General features: G+C 45.4%; 1 protein-coding gene across 21 annotated transcripts in view; it reads left to right on the top strand.

Annotated features, from left to right (window-relative positions):
* Positions 1–3,937: 3,937 nt before the first annotated feature.
* The window catches only part of Rims1 (regulating synaptic membrane exocytosis 1), a 483,725-nt gene continuing 476,390 nt past the window's right edge, over positions 3,938–11,272 (top strand). For 5 of the 21 annotated variants that reach the window (XM_085679426.2, XM_085679425.2, XM_085679424.2 and 2 more), the window contains exon 1: positions 3,940–4,372. In XM_085679426.2, the coding sequence (XP_085535552.1) occupies positions 4,209–4,372 (164 nt within the window). In that variant the 5' untranslated portion in view covers positions 3,940–4,208. Of the gene's footprint in view, positions 4,373–11,272 lie in introns of all 21 variants that reach the window. The other 16 variants (XM_085679428.2, XM_085679441.2, XM_085679440.2 and 13 more) reach the window with 5 other exon arrangements.

Below are 11,272 nucleotides of genomic sequence, written 5' to 3'. Positions count from 1 at the left end.
TTGTGCACATTTCCCCAAGTCCTTTGAGCGTGTTTTAGGGGAGTGCCTCCAGGAACCAACCAACTGTGCTGTGCACTTGGGGGAACATAGCTTAACTGTTTGCTTGCTTACCTAAGTACAGTGAAGTTCTGCTTCTCTGCATGTAAAGTTAAAAACCCTATTCTTTTGCACTCTCAAAATTTGCTTTGATCCTCTCTGCAATGGATAAAGAAGGAGAAACACCATGTGCTGGCATGTATACACATACTAACATTTATTCACTTACTAACTTAACACTCATGTACATGGCCTGGTAAGGTAGCTGTGAACAGAAGTATATTTGAGAAGCAGTTTTCTTTTTATTGCTATTTAGATAATATAGGTAAGTATTCAATTAATTCCCCCAAGTAATTCTGACAAATTGCTATGTAATGAATTATATTTTCCCCCAAAATTTGTCATGAAATCCTCCAGTTCTCCAGTTCTATTAAATACAACTATATTCAGAGACAAGAGTCATTTATTTATTTATTGCATTTATCTATTTGATTGTGATTGTGCATGCTGGTTCTTACTTTGACCGAGTTGGTTCTGGTTACCAAACTCAGTTGTCAGGCCTCATGGTGAATACCTTTACCTGCTGAGCCATCTCACCAGCTCCCACAACATCTGAATTAAACAGGTAAATACTGTTAAATGAGTTTATAAACATCAGGTCTTTATCTAATAAGAGAGATGTTCTGTGGGAATTGCTACCCCGAGTTATATCTCCCTGCCCCCATTTGAGGTGCTTATCTGCAAAGAATCTTAACTTCCCTCTGCTCCTGGAGTTGGATGAGGAAGTTTGAGTGCATGTGATTATTCCTTGATCCCTGCCGGGGTCAGGTGACAGTCCCTACTGGGGACAGGTGAAGGTGGAGTGCATGTGATCGGTCCTTGACCCCTACTGGGGTCAGGTAAGAGTTCCTCCTTGGGTCAGGTGAGAGTCACTTCGCAGCCCCTTCCCCATTTGGTGCCATGGTATAAAAGCTAGCCCCAGCAGAACAATAAACGAGCTGCTGTTTCACCTCAACCTCGTGCTCTGTGGATTTCATTCAACCTGGACACCCTCCACCGAGACTCGTGGTTCCAGACCGTGCTGGCGCGGTAATGTTCTTGCCTGTGGAGGGAGAGACACCAAGGACATACACATCTAGCCATCTTTAAGCCAAGGTGAGAGGTCTTGGGAGAAATTAAGCCTACTGGCAAGGTGTCTTCAATCTTCAGCTTCCAGAACCTTCCAAATACAAATTTCTGTTACATAAGCCACCCCACCAGTGTTATTTTATTATAGCAACCAAGATAAATTAAAGCACCATTATTGTTTGTTACATTGTTTCTGTCGAGTGCTATTCAGTCAATTCTCTTTACTGAGGTTTTATAATCCCTTTATATTTTAAGAAAATTTCCAGAAAACCAACTTGGATGTGAATCTCCTGAGAATGTGGCCTTTGTCCCTGGCCTATTTGCATTTCCATGTTGACTCCACAGAGCTGGACATCTGGCCAGGTGACTGAGGTGTCTACACTGCAGCTCCTTCTGGTATTTGAATAACTTAGAGATGAAAGTATTTCTTGGAGAAAGAGAAAAAAGAAAACCAAAGCATACAAAGTGGTCCTCACAGAGAAAAAACAGAGATTAGAAACGCTACACGTGTCCTATGATACTCATCATCCATTCTGAGTGACATACGGCTATTACATTTTACACAGACACGGGGACGGTCACTTGTCCAGGATAATACTATATGGGTTAGAGCCAGAATGCCAACCCAAACCCATTTCTCTTCCTTTTCTTTTGGCTATCTTCTTAAATATGTGATGGATGGAGAGACGCAAGCATTTTTGTTTAGCAAAGAAAAGGTGCTCCTCAGAGTCTTCTATCAGTTCATTGGAGGAAAGAGTAAATCTGGCTAGACATTAGCACTTACGAAAAATCAGTGGAAAGCTTAGTGGACCACACACTTACTTCAGTGACAGCCTCTTAAGTGACACAAATATATATATATATATATATATATATATATATATATATATATATATATATATATAGAGAGAGAGAGAGAGAGAGAGAGAGAGAGAGAGAGAGAGAGAGAGAGAGAGCCCAGAGCCCAGTATCAGGTGGCACAAATAAGCATGATGACTCTAAGGTATTAATAAACGCTTAGGGACCAAAGATTGCTCTTGCTTATAATACCCTTGGTAAGTATTTGAAAAGAAGAGAAGGGGAGAGAGAAGAAAGACGGTGGGGGCAATTAGTGTGTCCAAAGTCAGACAGCAAGAACTGCCAGATGTAGAAAAGGCACTGCTGCACATTGCTAGCTGGGTAAGCTGACCATATTCACTCTGGGGAAGACCGAAGCTGACCGGGTCACTGCTTCAAATAATTCCAAGAGTTCTGGTTTGAGAAAGATTTAGTTATTCACCAAGTTACTACAGCCGGCAATGAGCATTTGCTTACAGAGAAAATTCAAATACATGTGTCCACATTAAAAACAACTGTACTGACAGGCAAAGTCAAGTAAATTCTAAAGTAAATTGGAAGATTTTGGTACCATGCACTCCCCTACTGCTACGCCAGCTCTTCCTCTTCCTCGTGCTCACAAAGTTAGGCTTGGAGAAGGAGCATGAGTACGGTCTTGCTTGTGGAACTACAGAAAGACTTCCCCAGGAGAGCAGTCCATCAGTTCTTCCATCATCACTGCTTTGAGAGCCTTACTGGGAAATGGCTCAGTTTGAGCCCTTCTCTCTATCGATTCTTTTATAATTGCATTAACAAAATTCAGTCGCCAGGTTTCAAAGCCAATAACATTACCCATTTTGAAAGAACTGTCTATTAATTTTTGCCTTTATCAGCAAGAGAAGCTCCTCCTTCCTCCCTATCGTTGCACCAGGCAATGAGCAGAAGCTTCTAAATACAATGGGATATGGGTGGGTGTTTTTCTGCTCCTGGCGTCAGGGTTGCTGAAGAAGTACCCACGGAGGCTGAGAAGTGAGTACCCGATGATAGCGAACATCACTGGAGGAATTAGAGTAGATAATCCACTTACAAGCACCGGCGAAGTGCAGTTATGCGGTCTGATGGGGCTACCCAGTGCCCCAAATGGCAAATTAAAGAGTTACTGTGTGGTGGGGCGTCTTGAAGGGGAAATGAGGATACACAGCAGAACAATTCTAGCCAGAACCCGTCAAGAAAGAGATTGCCTTGGAGAATATGACAATTCAGGGTTCGTGGTGTTGGGTGCGTGTATGTGTGTGTACCAAAATTATCTAGAAAACCACACACTACTGTGGCTGTGCACACTTGAGTTAAGGAGAACGACATGGTGGCAGGAAGGGGAAAAAATAGATCTAGAGGGGGTTCCATCTTGCCGTTCCAAACACTGTGGGTGCTCAAATAACATCAATGATGAAGACTGTAGCGAGGATGAAGATGATTAACGTAACCCAGGGGAAAATAGGGTTGAGAAGGATGACATGGACCAGGACCTGGAGAGGGAGGATGACTCAGGGTGAGGGGTACCTGGGGAGAGACCAAGCAGCAGAGTATGCACGTTGGCGAGTGTGGGGCTGGGGGGTGGGGGTGAACGGCCGGGGCACGCGTGGCTCGGACCGGGGAGTGGGTGGGTGGTGCCCGTGGGCGGAGCGGCTCCGGGACTGAGTGGCTGGCAGCTTATGTCTGCGAGAGCAGCAGCATCACCCGGGAGCGAAGCTCCGAGACTCCGCCTAACTGACACCCAAACTCTCCCTCTCCCTCCCGCAGCCCCAAACTGGAGGCAGCAGAGCCCGCGAGCGAGCAGCGTCGGGTGGCCCCGGCCCGGCCCCGCCCCCGGCCCGCCAGCCCAGCCCGCGCCCGGCCGCGCTCCGGAGCCCAGCGCCAGCCCTCGCCCCCTCGCCGCGCCTCCGCCTGCCCGCCCCCGCCGGCCGAGGCTGGGTTACGGGAGGCGGCCAGGCGGCCCCGAGCCTCGCCAGGGCGACCCAAACAAAGGCAGCATCCGGGCTCGGCGGGAGGCAGAGCATCATGAGAGACTGGGTCCTCGCTGTCCCCGGCTCCGCTGCTGCCGCCGCCGCCGCCGCCGCCGCCAGGAGGGCTTCGCTGTGAGCTTGGAAAGCAGGGGCGCAGCTGCGGGGCGTGAATCCGAAAGGTGAGAGCGAGAGCCAGCGAGCCGAGGGGGCGGGCAGGCCACGAAAATGTCCTCAGCCGTGGGGCCCCGCGGTCCTCGCCCACCCACGGTGCCTCCCCCTATGCAAGAACTGCCCGACCTGAGCCACCTGACCGAGGAAGAGAGGAACATTATCATGGCAGTGATGGACCGGCAGAAGGAAGAGGAGGAAAAAGAAGAGGCCATGCTCAAGTAAGCCCCCTCTCCCCCACCCCACCCCCCGTAAGGCGCGCCATCCATCCCTCGGTGGTGGTGCCTCCATCCGTCCATTCACCGCTCACTCACCCGGTCCTCTTGGCTGAGTGTGGGGGAGGGGCTGCCGAGGGTGCAGGGGTGCGGGCAGAGGTGCCCACCTTAGGGCTGGGGTCCCCGGGCTTGAGCAGGGTAGAGACTTGAGAGTCTGGAGGAAGGAAAGGACCCTACAGAGCCAGGAAACCTAGGACCCCAGGAGGATGGTTTGCGACAGGAGTGCCTAGGAGGACTAGGTGGACAGGGCTACCACCTTAGGGTGAGATAGGCAGAGCTAAGTGAAGCTGATCCCACCCAATGGAAGGGTCCTGGATTGAGGGCAGATTAGGGACTAGGGAATGAGTAGAGAAAAGGGTGGTGGTGGAGGTGTGGGGTGCGGAGGGCAAGCTCCTCTTTGGAGTTGTTGAGCCCATTTGAGTTACAACAGTGAACGGTGCTGGTATTTATATAATAAAAATGCTTATTTTTAGTGTTCGGTTTGGTACTCATTCATTTACAATGCAAGATTGGGTCTTTTTTGGGCAGTTGCCATCTTTGGTAACCTGCCTTTCTGCTCCTCTTTAACCTCTTAGTCCTAGTCTTCTACACAGAATAACTGTATAAAGACACATTTTCTTATTCATATGTAATGCCACTGGCAGTACAAAGTTTTTGATAATGACAAAAGCTGATTGACGACTCTGGCCTGAATAAAACAGGGTTTCCTCATTATTGGCTTCCAAGAGACCTCTGGGGCCTTCTCGGTTCCCGAAGGATGCCGACAGGGATTGAGAATCTACACAGCCCTGTCTTTAGAACCCACCCACCCTGCAGGGACCTCTGCCTGGTGCCCCATTTTCTTGGGGATGGGGAGAGGCCAGGGTTGGTTGTTAGTGGTGCAGGAGTCTGTGACATGGTGCTGCTGTTTGCTTCAGAACTGCTTGCAAGCTTTGCTTGCTTCTTAGCCTCGCCCATGGAGTGAGGCTAAAGGTGATTTCAACTCTGTCTTCCCTTGGGAAGTCCTCACAAATTCAGTAAAGTTTTTTTTTTTTTTCTCTCTGGGGCAAGGTATGTAGATACCCTGACTGGTACTGATGTCTTGGTATCGTCTGCTTATGCAGAAGGTGTGTTTTGGGGCAGGTCATTGGCGTGAAGAGCCAAAGGGAACCTGTTGCATCTGGAGTTTGCTGTTTGCAGGGAAGTGTAGCGAGGGAGCAGGAGGTGACACCAGGGCACAGAGCACACCCCGAGTGGCCTTTCTCCCACTTCTTAGAATTGCTTGCTGAAGGGAAGATGCTGTCTGGGCAGGTGTCTCCTTCCCTTCAGTAAAGCAGAGCCACACAGGAGACCAACAGGACAAGCTGCATTCAGGCTATGGGTCCCCCAAGCAAAAGCAACTGCAGTCTAGAGTAGAGAGGGAGAGATGTGGTTGTCCAGCCACAGCAAAATAGAGATTCAGTCATTCTTCCTCGTTCATTATAGACTCTGGAAAGATAAAAGGCCATTGACTTAGAAGGCCCAGAGCTGGCCTGGCTCTCTAAGAGCAGCAGGTTTCTGAATTCCCTGCTCCTTCTCGTCCAAAAAAACAAATACTTTAAGCCTGCCAGCTTGAGGGAGGCAGAACCCTTACTAATCTGCTTCCTGTCCCTAGTGGAAGAATGACATCCCTGGTGCTGCAGGCTTCCCCTCTTCTGAGCCTGGAAGTAATGGATGGTGTCTAATGGTGCTGCTGTCTGTCTGTGTGGTTGTTAGTCCATCTGTCCTCGCTGCTGCAGCCCCTGCCACCTGTCCTGGACACTATCCTGTTGGCTAACATTCGCAGATTTGCTGCTGTTTCTTTTGGTGCCTGCTGCAGACAGCAGGTAGACGGAGGCCTCCAGCAGCTAGTGATAAATATGCACTGCTGCCTGACACAGAGTCCAGATAGGAAAGGGAGGCAGAGTGCAAGTAGTGGCCATAATGGTTCTCCATTGGCTGTTGCAAGCATTGTGGAGAGTGGTGGCGTTTAAATGGGAGTGGATGAGTTTTAGGACAGAATAGCAAGCCTGCTAACTACCTAGAGACAGTGATAATATCATCTGGGTTTACATGGACAAACAGAAATTAAAAGCTCTGCCTAGTCGCTCACGCCCAGCATATTCTTTTCTTGCTTTCCACGGGCTTGCCAATACTCTTCCTTTACGGCACGGTTTCACATACTATTGCAGCCTGTAATCCTGTTATACAACAGCTCCTGCTAATCCTGGACTTCTACATTAACTTTATCAATCAGCCTGTTCTGCTAATGCCGTGGCCGTTTGTGCAGTGGTGGGTTTGTGCGTGTTTGGGAATGCTGGTGTGCTTCCATATAAGCCTGTCGTGGTGTCTGCTATTATTGAGACAGTGCTGCACTTTTTTCCTAGAAGGAACTTTGTGTCTTAGAAACTAGGGACCCTTGGAGCCGTTCAGATGCTACAGATGTAAGGGGCACATAATAACGTCTAGTCATGGGTGGTGGCCTTTTCTAAACTTGCCAAGGAAAATGATCAGAAAATAGGATGTTTTTCACAGACCTTTGAAATACTTGCTAAAAAAAAGAAAAAAGAAAAGAGTTTTAGGGCAATACTTGGTCCAACTTACCACGTATTTTTACAAAAGACACAAACAGAGCTAAAGTTCTGAGAACACAGAAATTAAATTTAATTTTGCTTTAGTAATCAGGACAAGAGAATCACGTTGCACTGCTCACTGTGGGTTACTTCTGCTTCTCCACAAGGTGTAACAGCGAACATTCACGGAGGAAATGAGACAATGCATGAGTATTGTAAAGCCATCTTACAAAATACAAATTAGAATATATTTGTATAGGTAGCCTTGATTGAAATTCCTGCTTGACTCTAGATTTAATAATGACATTAAATAGGTATAAATAGAAAAAAAAATCGATTTACTTTTAAAATGTTATAGGAAGTTAGTTGGAAGGGCTTCATTATTGGGATCACATTTTTTTAATAAAACTTCTAATTTTAAGTAATATTGTTTTATAATTAGAAATAAGTTGACTCTGGATTATTGTATTTCATGATTGATGTATGTGTTTGTAAAACAGAGTTCTTAATTTTTGATTCTCTCCTCTCTCTCTCTCTCTCTCTCTCTCTCTCTCTCTCTCTGTGTGTGTGTGTGTGTGTGTGTGTGTGTGTGTGTGTTCTGGAACCTTCTGAAACCTCACTTTGTCAATGAATGCTCTTTCAAGTACCTGTCACTAGGCATTATGGGCCAATATATTATATAGATAGAAAACTGTGTTATCTGGGACCTAATCAGAAAAGATCTCATTAGAGGTAAAATCTTATTCCTTCTCTTCTCTTAAATAAAAGCTTCCGGGGGAAATGAGCTTCAGAAAAGTGAAGAGAAGAGAAAAAGAAATAGAAGTAGAGATTAAGAGGATGAGCCAATGATGTAAATTAAAAACCATATTGAAGGTTACTGAAATTGGCTAATATCTATTATTTATTGCTTGCCAGCCATAACTCTAATTGGTTGTATTAGCACATGGCTGACCTTACCGTGTGTGCTCACATCCTCACTGGAGCCTGTGGAGAAGATATGCCAGGTGTCACAAATCTCAAAGCGTTACCTTATCCTGAGGGTTTCAGGGATATCCAAAAATGATTGACAAGCCCAGCTCAACCAGGATGCAAACCCACACCTTTTACAGCTGGAGTCCCTGTTTCCCCAGGCACTACGTTGTCTCTCCAAAGAGAAGCCTCTAAGGTTTGTCTTTTCCTTACATGAATTTCTGGTCTTTCCTGCAGTCCAAAGAAATGCTTTGACAGATTAAGGTGACTAAGAATATCAGCTGCTGGTCTGAATGGAGCAGGGCTGGCTTCACTTACACTGGTTCACAGAACCCTTCTGTGGATTGAGGGGAAGGGAACTGCCTCCAATTTAAAGATAATGAAAAGCATCATAGTCATAGTACAGTGGAGAGGCCTTTGGAACCGAACATATATATATACGTTCGATTTCTAGTTTTTCCACTTACTGTGTGAACATGAGTAAGAAAAATGTTAAACTTTCATGGGGTTCCATACTTCTTCTCAAGATGTGACTTGGGTCTACAGACATAATTTTGGGCAGCTTCTGCCTTCTTGCTGGCAACTGGGCCTTCTATTTTCAAGAATCTGTCAATATAGCCTGCTTGGGGAGAAGAGATGGAGTAGAGGTTGCCATGACATTAGGTTTCCTGATCTTCTCTGTGTGCACGTGTACCATTTTTCACTTGGAAAAATATTAAAAGGACTCAGTTTGGGAGACATCAGTTGCCAACCAGGAAAAGAATGAGACATAGATTAGCAAGATTAGGCGGGGTGACAATCACGTAGGTCTGTTTCTATTGATGGAAAATTTCACATGTCCCACCCAGGCACACTCGGTCCTACTGTTAAAGCAGGGATGGGTGAGAAGGAAAAGCAAGAGTAGTTAAGAGTGACAGTGGCTGGAAAGTGGGCATCTGAATTCAAGATATTCTGTTAGGCAAAAAGGACTGTCTCAAAGCACACTTGCTGGTGTTAACCCCGCTCCACACTGTAGGTAAGTGGGGTCAGACCTCAGGAAGACGAACCCTGAACTATGTAGGGACTTTTTTTTCACTTTCAACAAAAACTTATCTAAACAAATGTACACAGAGACACGAAGAAGTTCACAAATGTTCATGGAAAAAATACAGAAAAGAGAAGTTAAAGAATGAAAGAAATGTGAATATGTTAAATAGAAAGATACAAAACCATTGGTTTTTGGTTGATCTGTGGTGATTTATTTTTAACTTGTGTGTATTGTTTCTTAATAGATCGCTGCCATTTATGCATTTACATGACGAAATTTGTGCTACTCCATAGTATGCAAATCAGTTTGACCATTGGGCTACTGCCCACTTGAGTAATAGAAACACAACCTCTTCTGAAGGTCGTTTGTTCGACTTGTTCAACAGGAAGTCTGGCTTGTGTAAGCCAGTCAAAACCTCCTAGAAAGATATCAGAGTGAATTCCTGAAACACTCTATTCTCCCACGTCTATAAGAAGCATATGGATGAGCTTGTTTTGCATGGATTATAAAAGTGCCATTGTGTTGAATTTCATTTACCTCAACTGTTGATGTTCTGTTTTTAACCAACTTTGAACATTGGATCTTGTGAACTGAGTTTGGATATTCTAGATTTGGTCTTGGGAGTTGAAGAAATTTTTTTCTGAGGCACAAAGCAACTAGAGTAATAGGACCTCAAACTCCTACCCAGTGGTTCCAGCCTTAACTGTTTACTAAAAGTCTGTAATAGAAAGTGTGGGTATGGGAATTATAGACTCTTTGTGTTGGTTTGTTTCCTCATGAGTGAACTTTTTAGGATTTCCTGGTCCCTTGCTTATGGCATTTGGTCTGAGAATTTGGAGAGTAAATCTTCTAAGTAGCAGGATCATTGCATGTGGCTGGTTGGGTTCCCTATGCCTTTCTGAACATACACATGCCCCTAATTTCTGTTTTCCTGACCTACATGCTCTCTCTCACACAGAAGTTTCCTTAATCCAGTAACATTTTGCCACTTTTCTCCTTAACTGTGAGGCCCTCTCTTCTCAGCTGTACTGTTCTGAATTTTTTTTTTATGAGGCAGGCTACTTCTATTCATAGACTGATAATAGTTAATTCAACAATAAGACCGTGTATTAAAATTTCATGCATTAAAATTGGGCCAAGCAATGGGCTGTGTGGACAGAATAAGACACTGTTCTTCTTAGACGTTATTGTTGGTGTGGTTCCTACCACATGAAAACCTCCATGCTCTGTAAAGTTGGCCACTGACCTGCTGTATAGAATACTGAGCTAAGTTTTGGTCTTGTTTTTTATTGCAGACTTTTTTCTTTTTTTTTTTTTTTTTTTGAGACAGGGTTTCTCTGTGTTGCCCTCCATTCCCTGGAACTCCTCTGTGGATGAGGCTGGCCTCCAACTCTAAGATCCACTTGCTTCTGCCTCCTGAGTGTTGAGATTAAAGGCATCCATCACCACACCCCACTAGGTGTTGGTCTTTTTTAAATTTGATTTTTTTTTTAAAAAAATTTCATTTTACCTTCCATCCACAGTTCTCCCCCATCCCTCCTCCAGCCACATCCCCCACCTCTCCTCCCCCAGTCTATGCCCATTCTACTCCGCCCAACAGGTAAGGGCTCCCATGGGAAGTCAACAAAATCTGGCACATTAAGTCGGGGCAGGACCAAACCCCTCCCCTCTCACTGCTTTAAGACTGAGCATGTCATCCCACCATAGGGAATGGGCTCCAATAAGCTAATTCATGCACCAGGGATACCTGGTCCTACTGCCAGAGGCCCCTCAGATAGTACAACCTTCACCACTGTCTGCCACATATGGAGGGCCTAGTTTGGTCCTGTGGAGGCTGCACAGCTAGTATTTGTCTTAATGCTGTCACTTTCTATAGGTATAAACATTATCCGGCCGTTTTATGCAGTTTCTGTATGTCGCTTGCTGTATGCAGTGGGATTTGTAATGTCTGTCCTTGTCACTCACAAGGCTTTAAGCATGGTGACACAGGAGCACATGTAAACTTCAAATTCCTGGGCCCAAAGAAACTGCTCTTATACTCCTTGAAAATATAGCTGACCCTCAGATGCATCCCTTTTTGTGGTTTTTGAAGATTTTTGGGCTTAGGGGGAGAAAGTCTTGTTGGAGATGGCCCCACCTATAGTCTCATGAAGACCTTGTGACCAGGATTGCAGTTACACCAAGGTGGGAATTTGACAAGGGATTAAAAAGTAAAATAATCACAGAGCCTGACCTCAAGTTATAATGTTCATTATTTCTCATTAAATAACTCATAAATAT

The sequence above is a fragment of the Myodes glareolus genome, chromosome 18 (genome assembly GCF_982192425.1).
Source record: "Myodes glareolus chromosome 18, mMyoGla1.1, whole genome shotgun sequence".
Classification (NCBI taxonomy): domain Eukaryota; kingdom Metazoa; phylum Chordata; class Mammalia; order Rodentia; family Cricetidae; genus Myodes; species Myodes glareolus.
Note: the sequence above shows the minus strand (reverse complement) of the source record. Positions and strands in the feature narration are given on the sequence as shown.